Source organism: Trypanosoma brucei, chromosome 8, assembly GCF_000002445.2.
Source record: "Trypanosoma brucei brucei TREU927 chromosome 8, complete sequence".
Lineage (NCBI taxonomy): Eukaryota > Euglenozoa > Kinetoplastea > Trypanosomatida > Trypanosomatidae > Trypanosoma > Trypanosoma brucei.
The window spans coordinates 1272149-1289996 of record NC_007281.1 but is presented as its reverse complement, the minus strand read 5'-3'; the positions used below and the strand labels follow the sequence as shown (position 1 = coordinate 1289996).

Sequence of the window (17848 nt, the reverse complement as noted above, 5' to 3'; positions counted from 1 at the left end):
TTTTTTTTCAAAGGAGTTAGAGAAAAAAATCAATAACGAGAAATACGAATATTTAGAGGGCAAAAAAAGGCGTGAGTGCAAAAAAGAAGGCCCCTCTTTTAAAAAAGGAGGTATCCCAGGCAAATACACAAGTATTTATAATATACATATATCTGTTTCTATAGTAATTTAGCATCATGGCTTCCGTCGGTAATTGCTTCCGTAGGTTCATGAGCGTGATCACTGCCGTTTTATTGGCTTTGAGTACAACCATTTACGCCGTGTGCCTTTCAGTGGTTGTGTTTCGTGAAGTGAAGCGGGACCGTTTCACCGTATTTCATATGCTCAGCGTTGCTTTCTGTAGTCTTTCTCTCTTTTGCTACGCCGCGCTGCATTGCATTAGCCTGAAGCAGCGGTATTTGCTGTACATCATTACCTTCGTGTTGTTAATAACATTTGGCTTCCTCACTCATTCCACCGGTCTGACGTTACTTGTCGTTTTGGACTGCCGCGACTTGGGAATTCTCAACCACTCGGAGTTTTTTGATGCGTTGAATAACCCAGCGGAGCTAACCTCCATGCTGAATGAATCGGGGACTATTGATAATGAAACAGCAGTGATTGGAAAGTCGGGAAGAGCCGTGCATAGCTGTTCGTTGCATTCCATGGTGGTATTTGCTGCCTGTGTTACGGCATTGTTTCAAATGCTCGCATTGTTTGATGTGCAGAAGGTTCTGGTGGAAAAAACTAAGAAGAAAATGTATAATGTTGATGTTTGTGGAGTGCCTTGCGTTAAATGAGCGAATCCCACCTGTTTTTACTCATTTTTAAAAAAAATTTACACCCACTTTTACCATATTTTTCTCTTTTCTTTTGTTTTTCTTTTTTGTGTTTGTCTTTTGTTGCTAGGTGGGTAATATGGCGGTGTCGTGGACCGCGATGGTGCTTTTTTTTCTTTTTCTTGTTCTGTATTCCCACCGAGTATGAATATACGTAGGTATTTCTATACGGAGGCACATCGGTTGTGGTCGGTTTCCCGCTGGAAGGGTTCTACTCATTTTCTTCTGTATTTTCCCGTAATTGTTAGTCCCCTATTCATGTGTATGGAAGAGAATGTGGATGGTCTTTTATATTTTACTAAAATTTACCGCACAGCGCTGTTTGTTTGTTTGTTTCGTTGATTTGTTTGTGTTGCTGGTAGTGGGACCGTTTCTTGCTCTTCTTTTCCGTACATTTTTTAAAAGTTAAACTTCTTTAAGAAATCACTGTCTTTTTTCTTTATATATTACTTTTTTATCCATTCTTTTGGTGTACCCCCCCCCCGTGCTGTTTCGAAATGAGTCTCTGTGATTGGCTGTCACTGCAGTAATTTGGTGTTTAAAGTAACACTAAAATATAAAAGGAAGTAGGAAAAGGGGGATGCATAGCCGGTTCATGACACTCGTGTGGATATTTTCCATTTACGTCTTCGTTCTTGTTTTTGATTTTCTTTTCCATTTGCTTTATATCCTTTTTTTAAGAGAAAAAAAATCGAGGAGGTGAATATATTCCGAAAGTTCGTCATCGTAACATTATTATATGAGGGAATACGGAGGGGATGAGGCGATGGGCCTCATCTGACAAGTGTGTTGGGAGATGAAAACAAAAACAGCACCAACAAAAAAGTGGAGAATATCGAAACGACGCTAAATTTCATCAGTTAACCAATTATACGAGCGCCTATGAACATGAAAGAAAAAGGAAAAGGAAAAAGAAAAAGAAATGAATAGACAAGAGAGAGGGGGGGGGGCGATAGCCCGGGATTACTTCTGATAAGTTTTTTTTGTTTTCTTTTTGTCTTCTCTTTCCTCCTTCCCCTTTATTCGCCGACGCGTTTAGGTCCCCGAAGGATACAAATAGAGGAGGAGGAGAGAGAGGAGGGCTACTTTTATCTTTTCACTTACCAACACGATCACCTCCTCCTCCTCCCTCCACACACACAAAAAAAACATACTGTTGTCTTTTTTGAGTGATGTTGTTGAAACCATTTGGTACCGGAAGCCTGCCTGATACCGTACGCATTCTTTTCTTTTTCGTTTCCGATTCTTCCATTATTGATATATCATTTTGGAAGTGATGTTTGCTGTTGCTACTGTGACTTGCGAGATGGCATTACTGTTACAGCATATTAATTGAGTTTCGCAGTGCGACTGCGTGCTGTTTCGTTACGGGATGCCACCACTGCTTCTGTTTTAGTGTAATTGATGCAAAAGCCTGGAAGTGAGCCTTTGAAAAACTTTCCAACTGTATCCCAAACATCATCCCCCCTTTTTTTCAACTTCCTCCTGTTTTCCCTTTCCCTTTATCTCGCACCTTTCATATAAAAATAATGATTGTCATTGTCATCGTTATTATTTTTAATTTTAATTTGTACGTTGACCTCTTCGGTTTTGTCACGTAGGCCAAACACTGACAACTGAGGGAAGATAGAAACAACTAGTCGCCGTGATAGGATAATTGAAGCAATCAAGGGGAGGAAGACGAAGAAGAGAAATCCGCCAAGAGAAGCAAAAAAAAAAAAGTATATAATAGAATAAAAATAGCAAGTAATAATCGTACGCAAACAAAGGACATCACGAAGAAGGTTTACAACGAAGTAGCTGAACGAAGGAGAAGAAACGAAGAAAAGTGACGTATTTGAAGGGAAGGAAGAGGAGAGTTCTCGCAGAACCCATATCACGGTTTTAATATCTTTCATACTCAGTAAAACCAGAAACAATGGAAGACATGAACCTTACGTTCAAAGTTGTTATCGTGGGTGACAGCGGTGTTGGGAAGTCCAACCTCATGACTCGCTACACAGCCGATGAGTTCAGTCAAGACACGCCGGCGACTATCGGCGTGGAGTTTATGACAAAAAGCATCAAAATTGAAGGGCGGGACGCCAAAGTGCAGATTTGGGATACCGCTGGGCAGGAACGTTTCCGCGCCATCTCCCGTTCGATTTACCACGGAGCGAAGGGGGCGATGCTCGTCTATGACATCACCAACCAAACATCATTTGATTCCATTTCCACGTGGCTTCAGGAGCTCCGCGCCTTCGTACCCGCCACGTGCTCTATCTTTCTCATTGGCAACAAATGCGATCTTGAGCACCTGCGTGTGATCAAAAAGGAAGTGGCTGACCGCTTTGCCCGTGAAAACGGTTTGTCTTTCCTCGAAACCTCCGCGTTGGAGAAAACAAACGTAGACAAGGCTTTTGAGTGGCTTGCGAAATCGGTGTATGACCATGTTGTGGCGCCGGTCGATTCCGCTGCAACGGGCAAGCGGCCGCCTCTTAATGCAGGCGCGGCAGCCAAAAAGCCAGTGAACCTTTCGCCTTCCAATTCCAACCAGCCGGCTGGTAAGGCGAGTGGCGGGTGCTGTTAAGACTTCAGAAAGCGATTAAGGCCTGGATAGAAAAAAAAAAGGTAACTTTGGTAAAAAAGAGAAAAAGGAGTGCACACGTATATGTGTATGTTCGTGTTCGTGTGGTTGTGAGTGGTTGAGTAGGGAAACGAAATAAGGAGTGGACGGGAATTATGCATACATACACTATGGTGTAAAGACATTTGTTGTATCTAACATGTGACATTTGCTCAAGTAACAAATGCCCGATGGAGTGGGATGTGTGGGGAGTATCAAATACTTGGGCGCAGCTTACCGCTTTTTTTTTGTTGTTGTTCCCTTCCATGCCCTCCCTCCCTTCCTTTTCCCTTTCTCTCTTCCTTTACGAACCTTTTGCCCCTACACCTTTCTGTGTGCCTCTTTGGTTTGCCAGGCCCTCTTTTATACAAAGCTACTCTGACAAATCTTGCTGTTATTAAATTTCAATCGTGTGTGTCCGTTTGCTGCGCTCACGGTTACACCTCTGAGACTGCGTGCGTTATGTTGCGTATATGTTATTACTGCGAGCGCCGCATCTCTCTTTTCTATTTAAAAGGGAGGGGAAAAAAAACAGTCTCAGGTTTCTGTGCTTTGCTGGTTAACAACAACCCTTCAAACAAGTGGATAATTGCGCACATAAATAATATAAGTAAAACAATGCTCACTCGTTATTTCGATTCCATCCCTTTAGTTTCTCCACTGTTCTGTCTTTGTGTTTCCATTTTTTGTTGTTTGTTTGTTTGTTTGTTCCCTTCATATTCGGGTTTGGTATGGCTGAATGTTTTGAAATAGGTAGGTCAGCCTTTTGTGGGTTTGGTGTAGTCGTTGTGGTCATAAAGGCTTGGGATTGGGGGGTGGGAGTTGTTTGAGCAAATGGAAGATGAAAAAAAAAAGAGGGAAAAGAAGAATGAAAAGATGGAGGGAAATGAATAAAATGAAGAATTCCAGTGAGGCACAAACATACGTACATTTAGAAGGAAGGAAAGAAGGAGGGAACGAAGAAAAAAAAAGAAAAAGAAAAAACAACTCACGGAATCGATTTGCTGAACTTGCGGAAAATTTTATCGGGGGAGGGAGCAGCGGTGATGCAGTGGAGTGAAACCGCAAAGAAATATATGACCGACAAGGCAACCCCCTCCCCCCGGACAAAAAAAAAAAAGAAAACCATGGTATTCCTATGAAGAAACGGAAATGGGTGCCATGTCACGTAATGGCACAACTGTTGCTGTCAATGCATTCTCTGAGTAGGGTCTCACTTTCCTTTCCTTTCTTTTCCTTCAACCTCTTTTCTCTTCTTCATTTCTTTTTCCATTCCTCTCTTTCCTTTTTGTTGTGTGTTGCATTATGGAGGGGATGTGGTGGTCTTTGAAGGGAGCTGGGGAAGGACGGATTGAAAGAGGAAGCGCATCAGAAAAAGAGAGTACGGGGGGGAATGGGACTGATTTTTGTGACATCACTTGACATGAAGTGGACGAGGAAATAGATGAAATGGTTATTGAGCTGTTGAAAGGAAGGGTGAAGAAAAGGAATAAGGGGATGAAAGTGTCACTAGTGTGCCGTTTTTTTTTTCGTTACTTTTCCGCCTGAGGCGTATTGCGGCGCTCCATTTTACCTGAGGATTTGGCAGCTCAAAGGGTTGAGAAGGGGGAGATGAGGTGAGGTCAGGCCAGATCAGGAAGTCTCAGATGCAGAAACTGAGTACGACCGTCTACTGTACCTGTTTTTTCTTTGCCTTGTTAAACTTATGCGTGCAAGCAAACATACACACTAATATATATTACTATTTTTAGTGTGAATTGCAACCCTTCTTTTCCCTCTCCCTTGCTGATAACCACATATATATATATATATATATATATATATATATATGTGTGTGTGTGTGTGTGTCCGTGGGCGGTTGTTAAGATGGGCAGGTAATACACTTTTAACAACACGGTCCACGGGTGCTGGAGGCAACATTTATGCATATTCCTTTCTCCCTTAGTCCCTGGTTATTTTTGTGTTGACGTGTTTGTATAACTCTTCCGTGTGAAAATGTCGCTGTTGTCAACTTCTTCATCTCTCGTTGTGCCGTGTAGCGCGTGCACATCCACACCCACGTACTTAGTCTCATCTCCACGCACATATGCGAGACCAGTTTTTTCAACTTCACTGTTTTGCGCACATGTTTATATTATGCAAATTTGGCCATTCTTTTAACTTCCCTTATTTTCTTAAACTCGGTTGGTTGACCAGCGAAGGGACAAGAAAACAAGCAGCAGATAGAGGTGGTGCCCAGTTCTGCACCGGTGCCGCGTGACCAGAGGAATAGAGGAACTGCACGGCTAGTCCCACAATTTTTACGCGGTTACTGTGACAGACTGTGTGGGTTTGTTTTACTTTCTTCTTTCTCTGCCGGTTGCTACTGACTCGATCTGCTTTACATCCCCACTTCTAACTTCCGAGCTGCACAATGGAACGACTTGATGAACTCCAGCGGTTGCAAATTGAGGCAAAACAAAATATTGAGGAGTTCCTCCTCGCTTCCAGTAATATTCCACCCGGCGTAGTTGACGGACCTGACTGGAAGGCCGCCATGGGTGTGCGGACCAAAGCCATACAGGCATTAGATAAAGCTGCTGAGATCGGGCATGAGGTTCGTCGTGCCTGTATTCCAGACGGCATATGGCTGCAGCGGGAAGGTGCTCCTCTTAGTAACAGGGATGATCACGGAAGCGACGCCTCCATACCCAGTATCAGCATACAGGAGCACATTCCTCCCCTTATAGCGGCGCAAATTTTGTTAGTTGTTCGCGATACGCATGTTATGTTGCGGGAATTGTTTGCCCATAACAACCAAGGTCATGCGTCGCAAGGGGATATGCTGGAGGCTGTGAAGCAGGCCAAAGAGGCATGCAAACTAGAACAACATGTAGCCGCCGTTGTGAGGAAGCAGCGGGCCGTGGTGACAAGTCAAGGAGATGCCGCTGACCCGAAGACGGTGCAGCAGTTGGTCGCCGTTGAGGAGAAGGTGAACCTTCTTCGACAGGCGATGAGTTCCATACAGATTGCCGTCCTCTTACATAACGCGGGTCAGTGTGACCGAGCGATCAGGCGTCACCGCGCCGCTGTTCGGATGTTGGAAACTGCGGTAAGCAACCCATCGGCAGGGGGATTCGGTGTCAATTGTATGAAGGAGGCTTGTGAGCTCCTTCCGGTCGCGCTGTACAATGTTGGCTGTGAACTTGAGCATATTTCTTCATTGGAAGTTGATAGTAATAAACAGTTGGCTATAGAACGAGAAATGCAAACCAGCTTTTCGAGGGCCTTAGAACTTGGTAAGCAGTACTTGGAACCCAACCATCCGCTTCGTTTGAAACTTGAGGGCATCCAAGATGCCCCAAATCAGGCGGAACCCATGGTAGAGCCGCATGAGGATGGAAGAAGATCGAACCGACCGTCACGACTTGAGGCTAACATCCTTGGCGAAACAGTTGGATCGAATCAAAGCATATTGAGTCTGCCACAGATTAGCCAAGGTAGGGTCACTGCACCATCGCGCAACGCCTCTACCCCACGCACAGTAACGACCGCAGGGATGAGCTCGTTCGCAACTGTCAGCACGAAAATTGCACTTCCCTCGCTGCAAGACCGCCTTCCGAGTTTCCCAGTAGTTGTAGGTGATTCGGATTCTCAACTAAACGATAATTGGTACCAGGCTGCCATAAAGTGGGACCCTTCTATGCCTCTTGGTGGAACGCGAAAACGGACCGTTGAGGTTGTGGTAAGTGGGGAACATGTAAATACAAAACACCTCTTCACCTGTCACAGGTTACGACGGCCGAGTGATGCGCTGCGGCTCGGCGGTGTGAGTGTGGAGGATACGCTTTTTGCGGAGAAAAGGCGCGAGGAAGAGCGGGAGAGGGAAAAAATGTTAGAAATACAGCGGCGAAGAAGGAGGCTCCGTCGCCAACGAAGTTTTCTGCCTGCATTTGTCGGGCCAGGGAAACCAGGTGCAGCGCAAGGTGGAAGCGAGTCGAAGAAAAAGTCAAGGAAATCAAAAGAGGAAAGAAATGAATCGACCTTGGAGATCGATGAAGGCATGTTGCAGGCGGACGGCGATGGTTTCGTTGGTGGGGAAGCACTATTAGCCTGTATTGATCGTATGAAAAGCAGGAAAGATGACAAAAAAAAGCATAAGAAAGCGAAGGGCGATGATAAAGATACAAAATCAGATGGCGATGATGATGACGATGATGGTACTGTTACCGATGAGCTTAGTGGTGATGGAACCTTAACAAACCTATTAAACCGTGTCCGAGCAAGGAAAAAGACGTCGAGTGGTACCGGGGAAATAGCCATAGTTACAGAAAATTCTGCCGCCGACAACCTTGGTGCCGGGGACCAACTGCTGGCGCGAGTGAAAAAAGCTAAACGGAAAACAGAGAAGAAGAAGAAAGTCAGGAAGCGCGTTGAGAGTGAGGATCTTACCAAGAGTCTCTTCAACGATTTCTCTAGCGGTGACGCGCTGCTTGCCCGACTGGGTCTTATTGGTGACGACATGAAGAAAAAGAAGAAAAAGAAGCGATCAGCAAAGGGGCATGATAAGGAGGAACCCACCACCTCCGAGGAGGGCGGATCTTTACGCGCCTCCCAAGCCCCTCTGAGCGATTCCCAGGCACTAAAGCGCAAAGTGAAGAAACGAAGCCACAAGCGAGCAGCGGATGGTGGAAGTTCATCAGTCGGTTCCCCCTTACATGATTCCGCACTGGGAATGGACAAAGGAGACTCTGACGCTGACCTGCAAGAAAGTTCGGGAGCGTTCAACCTGAAAAGTGCGCTTGCGAAGAAACCCAAACGCCGACCCAGAATCGACAAGGCCCAATCTTCTGATAGCACTCAGAGGCCCAATTCAGGTGAAGCAGCAGCTAGTGAACGTGAGGGGTCGGCGCATGGGTTAGTTTGTGAGGATAAAAAAGATGAGGAATCGGATGAGGAAGAGGAATCGGATGAGGAAGATGAATCAGATGAATCGGATGAAGAAGAAACGGAGGAAACCGAAGAAAGTGAGGAAACTGAGGAGAGTGAAGAAAGTGAGGAGGAAACAGTAGAAGAGAAAAAAGAACGCTGCGAGATCGAACTCGTTAACTACTTCCGGCAACTTTTCCAGTGGCGTATGCTCTCAGCCATCAAAATACAATGCGCCTGGCGTGTTTATCAGGCGCGTGTTGCACTGCGTGAACGGCAGCAGATTCTCTACAAGCGTGTTTACCGGGTGCAAAAGGCCGCAGCAATGTGTATTGAAGGCTTTATTCACTCTGTTGTCGCGCAAAAACATCTGCGTTTGACGCAGCAAAGGTACGCTACGGCTATGGATGAGCGAATTGAACGAGAAAATCGTGAAATCAAGGCAGCACTTGTTATTGCGCGCTATGGAAAGGATTACGTTGCTCGGCGAAGAGTTCAGCGGTACCTTTGTAAACTGCTTAGACTCAACAACATGGAAGAGTTACGGCTGCGCGTTGTGGCGCAGACGATCGTGGCGCGTTGGTGGCGACTTGTTTATCCACGCAGGCAATACTGGCGGCGGCGGGAGCGTGAAATTAAGGAAGAGCAGAGAGAAGAGGAGTTGCTTCGAAAACAAAACAGCGCGGCAACTGTCATTCAGCGACACTATAAAGGCCATCTGGACCGACGAAAAGTGCGTCTCCTTAGGGAGCGGTTGGCAGAAGAGTACGAGCAACGGCAGCGAAAACTTAACGAAAGTATCGATCTTGTGCGGTTGTGCTTGCAGGAGTACAAACGCCGCCGTGAGCGTCTTGCGCTGGAAGCTGCACATCGTGAGGTCAAACGTGAAGAGGCTGCCGCAGTCATACAGCAAGGATGGAAGAATGCCTTACGGCTGCAGGTTGTGCACAATGCACTCAACCACTGCCGTCGAACAGTGCGTGCAGTGCTGTTGATCCAGCGCGTGGTCCGTCGCTTCCTTGCTGATGGAACTGTACGGTATCTCCGCAGGGTGCAGCAAGTTACCAGTAGGGACCGCCTGGACGAAGAATACCGCATATACCGAGCAACCATAAAACTTCAATCATTTGCTCGCATGGCAATAGCAAAACGAACCGCACGGCACCGCCGTGCGGCTATCGGTCGTGGTTTCTTCTATGCAGCGATGAGGATTCAAAGTGCGAGTCGCGCCGGGACTGTGCGCATGCAACTGGGTTATGCACTGCGACTCCGCCGTCAAGCCATGGAGTTGTACCAGTGGCTTCGTCACGAACAAAAATTGAAAATTGTGGCCCACATTGGCGCATTTCTCCGTGCACGACGAAGCTGCCAAATAGCCGAGGAACGACGCTGCCGTCGGTTAACGGATAAGTTGATTGTCCGCAGGGTCGTGCGGCGGCAGTTATTCCTCGATAAATGCGCAACCGTTATTCAGCGTGGGGTTCGTCGCTGGATAGCACGGCGCCGCAAGAAGGAGGCGGAAGAGCGTGAGCGTGCTCTTCGTGCTTTAGTTCTTTCGTGTGTCACGCGCATTCAGGCTGTCATGCGCGGATTTCTTGCACGACGTGATTACCGACTTCGTTCCTATTTGGTGCAACGGGAGGCGCGTAAACGAGAGGAAATGGAAGAGGTGGCCGTGGAACTATGGGTCGATGAGTGGCGGGCGACGATGTTGCAATGTGAACATGATCGGCGGCGAATTGAGGTGCTAGAGGAAAAATCCCGCGATGTTATTAGCTGGTGCTTTAGCAGGACATCGCTTCCTGGCGCCGCCGCGTTGTTGGTAGTCAAAAATATTATGAGGGACACTGATGATAGTGATGAGGAGTTAGACAGCGTATATTGTACGTACAGAGAAGACTCGTGACACCTTCAGAAGTTGTGTTTTCCTTTTTGTTTCCTTTTTACTTTGTTTTCTTCCCTTGACCCCACCCCCGACTTCTCTTCCAGTTCCCCCTTAGAGAGGGAAAGGAATGAGATATGCGTTGACCACTGTTTGTAGAGGTGGATTCCTGATACCTTACTGACCACTATATTGGTTGGGTGTTGGCTCATACCTTTGTACAATTATGTATTTTGTTTTGTTTTCGCCCACCAACATACTTATAAAACCACGATTTGTCGGTGTGAGTTGTCCACAAGTGGTTTGTGGGTGAGTTTCTCATGTAGATGCAGGTGAGTGAACAGGGAGGCCCATACGTGTGTGTTTGTGTTTGTGTTTGTGCTTGTGATTGGGAGACGGTTTGTATTCGAAGGGTGACCAAATATCACTTCTTTGTCCACCAAGCTGCAGCTCGTCTGAGACGTTTTCGTGTGTTTCCATGTGTACTATAAAAGATTCAAATTGGAACACTGTTGCTCCAGGGGTCTGCTCGTTATGCATTTGTTTGGGATGAAACAAAAAGAGAAGCATTTTTGAAAAGTTAAGTTCATGGATAGGAGGCACTTGTCATAACGTCCTTGGCAAATTTCCACGCGTGTGACTTCACCTGGCTATAAGTCTTCTACTTTGCACTTTTCTTTTTTGAGTGTTCCACATTTATGGGGGTTTCCGTCCTGTTTCCTACCCTCCAATGAACTTACTGCTCTTCATTAAAGTGCCTTTTGGAGGGAAACAGTAAAAGGGTAAAAAGGAAATAGGTAGCTCTGTGGTCATATCCACTAGAAAAGAGCAATAATATATATTAGACACATCAAGCGTTTTTGACTGTAGCTGCATTTAGCTCATCGGTTGGCTCACTCGCAGGACATTTTCACGGTGCATTTGCCTCCGGTTCCAACCTATAATTTTTCAGCTGCGACGTGCACCGACGAAAGCTGTCCGAACCGGCAGCAACCGCATCAAGAGGAGACAAGGGACCTTCCCGTCAGTTTTCTCCCGCTTGTGTGTGTGTGCGTGTGTGTGCTCACATCCATCGGGAGTTCGGCGTCGACGCGTGAGCGGAACCAATCAAAGAAATCATTTGTGAGAAAGAAGTAGTAATAGCATATAGGCGTCATAACAAATCGAAGGGGGGAAGAGGGAAAAAAAACTGTTTTCTTCAGAAGGGAATAAACAAGTAAGGGGTGGTAGAACGGGCGCGAGAGGGGAGGAGAGAGTACGTGCAAGTGGAGGTAAGTATTGATAAGAACTACATAAGAGGGCGAAAAAGCGCCATGGAAAGGCGTATTGAAGAGGATGAAAAGCATCTTCAAGGGTGGTGCCGCGACGGCGTGTACGGGTGTCAAATTCCGTCACCAGAGTTGCGGCTTCACTCATCAAGCAATAGAGGTCACGGTACTGAGCAGCTGGGCCGTGAGGAGCAATGTGAATGGAGGCGACCAGGAATGAAAAAAGGGATCAGTGTAACTCATACCACCGAACGGTTTGACACAAAACCGATTGTAGTATCACGCGCTAGCCGTGGTAACGTTGATTCCCCTGCATTGTCTTCATCTGGCTCGTTGTGCGCCAGCAACGATTTGCTCTCTGTCGAGCAGGAGTTAAAGGAATTGCTCGAGGGATACCGTCACATAGTGGGCAACGGTTGTGAGGACTGGAAGATAGGTGGCAATTCCTCGCATGAGACTCCAGCGTGTGTCCCTGGTCGTGTGTTGACGCGTCGTGGCGAGCTGTCCAATGCTTGCGGCGAGTATGAAAGCAAAAACACATCTGGAAGTGAAACTGGAGGCGGTAAGAAGAACGCGACACGTGACGAGGACACTTCACTTCCCGTTTCTAGTGTTCGTGGGGATCACTCTACCGATGCCAACACACCGACACCGCTAGTTCAGCTGTCAACGGATATTTTGATGACGTCTAACCCGGCTGCAGGTGGCGGTATGTGGGGGTGCGAGTTGAGTAGAGAGGCTTACAGCTCCACTCCTGTGGCACAAGGGTCCAGTCACGTTGACATATTTGCAAATGCACTAACGGAAGACCAACTCAGTCGTTCTTTTGATGTGCAAAGTCAAGAACGGAAGCAAGCGATGGGATTCCTGAGGCAACAGTTAGGTACCACAATTCCGTCACAAAACGTGAGGACGACGAGCCCAGCGCGCCAATTGTCGTGGAATTCCACTTTGCTAGTGGATGCAATCGAGAACAGTAACGAGGCGGATAACAGCTTCGGTATGGGTTTCGACACGGTGTGGTATCCTCCACGGAAGGACGAAGTTCATTCACCCGTACCTCCCATAACCCGAAGAGAGTTTGCCATCGCCAACAGCAGTGGGAGCGCGAGTTGCAACGTAAAAACAAATCGCAGCGGACATGGCGTGCACATTTTGCCTCCGTCCCAACGCCAAGAGGGGAGTAAGAACTTTTTTGGTCGAGGTATGGTGGTTAACCGGTGTGACGTGCCATTGTTGTCACCGCAGCAACCCAGTTGCTCGTCTCTCTTAAGACACGAGGTAACTCACAGTGAAGAGGGCCGACCATCACAAGGAGATGTAGATTATAATGCATCCACACGTGTAAAAGGAGGAGATCGCAACCCTCTCAGGAAGAGACGTGGGCAGCACGTGAAGCATGAACCCAGTTCATGTGAACACCGAAGGGGCGGTGATAGCACAACACCGGAGATTGCTACAAGCGCCAGACGGACGGAAAATCACTCTATGCGAAGTGGCGCCATGCCCATGGATGCAGAACGGGCATGTGATGGACTGGACACATCGGCAGAGTGGCGGCGCTGCACAAGGTTGGGGACATGGGAGGTTGGTGTGGGTGTAGATGGCAGAGTAGAGGAGAAGATACCGAAAATTAGTGGCGAAGTAGCCTTAGGGAAGTTCAGTGACATTTCACAAAGGCAGCAGCAGTTCCAGTTGCATCAGCATCAGCATCAACAGCAGCGAGCATTATTTCATAGCGGCCGCCGTCGTTGCTCTCAGTCCGACCGCGGCGTCGTTAACCGTTTCCATGAAAATGTCGAGCGTTACATGGCGGCGGTAGAGTCAAATAATAGGTACAGCACGGTGTTACCACACTTTGCGGATTCCTTAGTGGGTGCTGCCATATCTGACTTGTTCCCAGCGGTTAAGCGGCGTCAAGCGCAGTTGAAACAGTCGCAGTACGCAGAGGCAGAGGCAGCACGAACCATGCGCGGTTGCTATCGCAATTAACTTTCTTGTGTTTGCGCGATCATTAGTGGCTACTGCAACCTCCAACGACCACAGGTTTCGAGTTCTCCTTTCTTCTTAGTTTCATGCGCGAGATGATGATGATGATGATGATTGTTATACATGTATTATTATTTGTTGGGATTTCTCTTCTTCGTTCACTCTACTTTTTCTCGGCATGCGCTTGCTCTCTTTTTTTTTCTTAAGGTTAGTTGGTTAGTTAGTTGACCATATTGGCAGCGGGTTTTTTTAATTATTGTTGTTGTTGTTGTTGTACCGCTGTCCCCTAATGCTAATGTATGTTCTTTGTGAGACGCAAAAAGTTAAAGTGAAGGGGGAAAAGTAAAGGGAAGGCATTAGGTGTTGAGATGCTCATCTTTTACATTGTTTAACTGAGTAAAATGACCTGAAAGAACTGAAGGGTCAGATCAAATATATATATATATATTAAAAGATGAAGGGGTATAAATATGTTTTTTATTTAAAAAAAACTACACGCAAGCACATGAATATACATATACATATTTATATATACATGCATATATCTGTATCCACATATATAAATATGTGTCAGTGTAAATGAATATACATATATATATATATATATTATTGATGCCATATACGTGTTTGTTTATTTGTGTGTTTGTTTGCTTTGGGTACATTGATAGGAGGAAGAGGGGAAGAGAATTTATATTGCAAAAAAAAAGGAAGGGAAGAAGAGACCACGTGAAGAAAGACTTGCGGCGCCTGTATTGTTTGCATGCGCAAATGAATATTGAAGCTATTTTTTTTTTTTGTTTTTTTTTTATGTCTCGTTTCCTTCCATGTTTTCTTTTGTCTGTTTGCTCTATTGGCTGCGATGATAAAAAAGGGGGGAGGGTTTTAGTGGCTTCCATTCCGTTTTACCCCACCGTTTCTTTTATTTCTCATCTTGAAGTTCTGTTTTCTTTTTTTTTTCAGGAGATAGGGGATTATTTGACTTATTTGCGTTTTTTTTTCCGACCAATGACACAAAACAAAATAATGAACATGTGCAGAGTTTTACCAACAAGGGGAACATGGAAATATGAAAGAAACTGGAGGGGGAAATCCAAAATAAAAAGAAAACAAATATGTTTTTGGGTTGAATTCTGCTGCATGAAATTATTCATTTTTTTTTAAAGGATGATGGAGGGGAACTCACTCGCAGCCTGTTGTTGTCATTATTATTGTTTTGTAACATATTTCACCTTCACAGTGGGTATACTGTGTTGCTGTTTTTTTTTTGTTTGTTTCGTTGTCACTTCTTTTAATTCACTTCCCCTCTCCCCGACTCCCTTTTCCTTCCTCTTATACATTTTCCAAAAAGAGAAGAAAAGTATAGAATAAATTCTTTACTTGGCTGCACACTTTTACAGCTTTCGTTTTTCTTTTTTTTTTCTTTTTCTTGTTTTGAGGTACTCGTTGTTAATTGGTTTATGTCATGTGATCACGTATACTGAAAGAAGTCTTCAGTATATATTTATTTGTTTGTTTTGTTTTTGTATTAATATTTTCATGCAATTGTGAAAGCATGTGAAAGCGCCTGCTCGTCTCTTCAGTGATCCTTTTTGTTTTTGTTGTTGTTGTTTTCTTTTCTTTTTCATTTTATGAAATATTTCATTTGTCATTATTATTATTATTATTATTATTACACCTTGTCTTTCGTCACTCAGCTGCCGCGTGCTACACGATCGACTACTTTGCATTGCATTGAATTGCTGTTCTCGACACTTTTTTCTTTCTTTCTTTCTTTTCTTTTTTTCGCCTTCTCATATTGCAGTAACATTATCTATGTGATAGATACGGTTACCTCAATTATTAGTGTTGGCGACACACTACTTTTAAGGGGGGAAATTATGTATTATTATTATTATTGTTGTTGTTGTTCGTTTCCTTTTCCTTTTTCTTATTTTTATTTTGTTTTTCTTCAGTGGGTCCACTAGTGGTTGTTATGAGAAAGCGGGAGAAAACACAGAGTGCAGGGATGTTGAATGTGCGTTTGAACACAGATTTTTTTTTAAAAAAAAGAATGTTTAACTAACATCGAATAATCGGCGGCTCAAAAAAAAAAAGCCCGTCAAATGATGGCGGGAAACCGCATGGCGGTAGCTTTGAATAAGTTATGGTGTATAACAAACTACACACATTGCATTTATTTCACATCTTTTTTTTTTAACTCCTCCCTTTAAATTTTTTTTCTTTTCTTAATCTTTTACTTCACTTCGTCCCCATTATGCATGTGCTATTGTGCATAATTAAAAGGGGGAAAGGAATAGCGGCTAATCTGCTACACGGGAGAAGGGTGCAAGTGAGTTAAACTCACACGGCAAAACAAAAAGAAAAGTGACAAACGCAGAGACATCAGCAATCGTTGTTGTAGTAATTATAATAATAATTATTATTATTATTCGGGGAAGGAAGGAAGCATGGGGCGAATTAGGGTGACACCTAAGGGGAAGGCGAAGAAAAATATTCCGATCACGCGCAGTGGACGAAAGAAATATCTCAAGCGCCGCTTCGCCCATCTTCACCAAATTGATAAGGCCGGATCTAACAATTACTTCACCAAAAAGTATTTTAAGCGCTTCAGTACCGCCTCCAGCAACTTTAAGAGTCTCGGACTCGCAAAAGATCCGAGCATTACACCAAAAAAAATAGTGGATGAACCGTCGCAACCCACACGGCGGCTCGAAGAGGAAAATGAATTGGAGGAACTGCGACAGCAACGTAAAGGAACACTACAGGTCAGGCGTATCAGCGAAGAAGAGGCCGTCACGATGGCAAACCTCATACGCAAGCACCAAACAGATTTCAAGGCCATGTCATTGGACAGAAAGTTAAATCCCTATCAATTAAATCCACGGCAACTGCAACGCCAAGTAGTGAATTACCTCCGTTGGGAAAAGGCTGCATTCCCGGAGGCATTTGCTGAAGCAGAAGCAAATGGTTGGTTATCAATAGAAGAGTACGCAAACCCAAAGAACCGGCACAGAAAGGAATGAGTGGTGACAAGCAGACATTATTTCATTCCTCTTTTTCATACATAAACCCACACAAATACAAAAGTAAGAATGGCCGATAGAGCTTCAGGTGCTCGCGTTGCCGTTTTTTATTTTTCATTGTGAGACGGTGGTTGAGGTTATTTATAGTTCCATGTTCGTTGGTAACAAACCGTGACGAGTGGGGATGCACGGTTAATCCAAAAGCGCTGCTCTTGTCCTTATGTTGTGAGCGCTAGCAAGCAGTAAAATCAAAGAAAGAGGCAATGAGAGAATTGAAGGATGAGAAAACGTTGCAGGATCGATTTGGTGGAATGAGTTGTTGTACCGCAGGTGGGTGCTGTGCACATGATTACTGTGTGTGTCTATTATTCGATTAAATTTGTATGGTGGGATAACTGTAATGACCTCTGCATAGTGAGGGGAGGGGGTTCTATATGCTAAAGGAAAAGGAGGCAAAAATAAATAAATAAAGAGAAAGAGAGAGAGAGTCATTTTAGTTGTTGTTGTGATGGTTATCTTTAGTGAGTCTACAGTGCGTAAGTGTTGTTGCTTCTTTTCCCTTCTTCTGCCCACGCCAATTTTAAACATTTGCTGCCGTTGCTATTACCTCCAGGCAAGCTAAAAACAACACAAAAGAAGAATTAATTGAAGCGAGGTTTGTTTTTTTTTTTTTTGAAAAGGAAAAAAGACCAATAAGAAGTCAAACATTAAGAGTGGTGTAAATCACAGACTGAAATAGACAACAAACAATGTCCTTTCAAGAGATTGGAACGGGATTCATCCGTCAGTACTACGAGTTCTTCTCAAAGAACCGCACGCAACTTGCTGGTGTGTATCGCCCAACTTCCCTCATGACTTGGGTTGGTGAGCAAATCCAAGGGGGTGAGAATATTATGGCCCGTTTCGCCAACCTAAGCTTTGATGAAGCACTTTTTAAGACAGAAGATATCGATTGTCACCCATCACTCAGCGGTGGTGTCCTTGTCGTGGTGAATGGTGAAGTACTGCTGAAGGGTGAGAGCCATCCTCTGAAGTTCAATGATGTTTTTCATTTGGCCCAGGAAGGAAGTCAGTGGTACATCTCGAACCAAATCTTTCGTATAGTTGGCGGCGGTGGCCACTAAACAACGATGAATGTGATGGGAGTTGGAAAACAAGCAAAGAATAAAAAGAAAAAAGAGGAGAAAAGGGCGTGAGGTTGGAGGTGAGAGGGATGGGGATGGAGAGGAAAAGGAGCGATGGTATTGAAATATGAATGCGTGTGAAAGAGAAGAAGGTGATACAACGAAACATGGATGGGGAGAAAGAAGGGTGGGTAAGAAAGAATATGGAGAGGGAGGAGAGGAAGAAGAAGG

At 45.0% G+C, this 17848-nt stretch overlaps 7 protein-coding genes across 7 annotated transcripts, besides 22 other annotated features; all 7 read left to right on the top strand.

The window, feature by feature from the left end:
* Nucleotides 1–17848: part of a sequence feature (sequence corresponds to BAC RPCI93-29H22) that runs on past both edges of the window.
* Nucleotides 177–779, top strand: Tb927.8.4340 (hypothetical protein, conserved; the record flags this gene model as incomplete). The annotated part of the gene is made up of 1 exon (XM_842172.1): nucleotides 177–779. The coding sequence occupies one exon, from the start codon at nucleotides 177–179 to the stop codon at nucleotides 777–779; it is 603 nt and encodes a 200-aa protein (XP_847265.1).
* Nucleotides 838–883: a sequence feature (A-rich).
* Nucleotides 1138–1169: a microsatellite.
* Nucleotides 2367–2388: a sequence feature (AT_rich).
* Nucleotides 2737–3387, top strand: Tb927.8.4330 (small GTP-binding protein Rab11; the record flags this gene model as incomplete). The annotated part of the gene is made up of 1 exon (XM_842171.1): nucleotides 2737–3387. One exon carries the CDS (start codon nucleotides 2737–2739, stop codon nucleotides 3385–3387), a length of 651 nt encoding a protein of 216 aa, XP_847264.1.
* Nucleotides 4113–4133: a microsatellite.
* Nucleotides 4261–4326: a sequence feature (CT-rich).
* Nucleotides 4358–4388: a microsatellite.
* Nucleotides 4640–4662: a microsatellite.
* Nucleotides 5220–5253: a microsatellite.
* Nucleotides 5837–10237, top strand: Tb927.8.4320 (hypothetical protein, conserved; the record flags this gene model as incomplete). Its single annotated transcript, XM_842170.1, has 1 exon — nucleotides 5837–10237. One exon carries the CDS (start codon nucleotides 5837–5839, stop codon nucleotides 10235–10237), a length of 4401 nt encoding a protein of 1466 aa, XP_847263.1.
* Nucleotides 8330–8488: a sequence feature (CT-rich).
* Tb927.8.4310 (hypothetical protein, conserved) lies at nucleotides 11527–13473 on the top strand (the record flags this gene model as incomplete). Its single annotated transcript, XM_842169.1, has 1 exon — nucleotides 11527–13473. The coding sequence occupies one exon, from the start codon at nucleotides 11527–11529 to the stop codon at nucleotides 13471–13473; it is 1947 nt and encodes a 648-aa protein (XP_847262.1).
* Nucleotides 13161–13209: a microsatellite.
* Nucleotides 13565–13585: a microsatellite.
* Nucleotides 13901–13923: a sequence feature (AT_rich).
* Nucleotides 13934–13961: a sequence feature (AT_rich).
* Nucleotides 13973–14076: a microsatellite.
* Nucleotides 14050–14631, top strand: Tb927.8.4300 (hypothetical protein; the record flags this gene model as incomplete). The annotated part of the gene is made up of 1 exon (XM_842168.1): nucleotides 14050–14631. The coding sequence occupies one exon, from the start codon at nucleotides 14050–14052 to the stop codon at nucleotides 14629–14631; it is 582 nt and encodes a 193-aa protein (XP_847261.1).
* Nucleotides 14095–14123: a microsatellite.
* Nucleotides 14255–14314: a sequence feature (A-rich).
* Nucleotides 14869–14903: a sequence feature (A-rich).
* Nucleotides 15113–15142: a microsatellite.
* Nucleotides 15223–15254: a microsatellite.
* Nucleotides 15351–15419: a sequence feature (A-rich).
* Nucleotides 15872–15900: a sequence feature (AT_rich).
* Tb927.8.4290 (hypothetical protein, conserved) lies at nucleotides 15918–16493 on the top strand (the record flags this gene model as incomplete). The annotated part of the gene is made up of 1 exon (XM_842167.1): nucleotides 15918–16493. One exon carries the CDS (start codon nucleotides 15918–15920, stop codon nucleotides 16491–16493), a length of 576 nt encoding a protein of 191 aa, XP_847260.1.
* Tb927.8.4280 (nuclear transport factor 2, putative) lies at nucleotides 17243–17617 on the top strand (the record flags this gene model as incomplete). Its single annotated transcript, XM_842166.1, has 1 exon — nucleotides 17243–17617. One exon carries the CDS (start codon nucleotides 17243–17245, stop codon nucleotides 17615–17617), a length of 375 nt encoding a protein of 124 aa, XP_847259.1.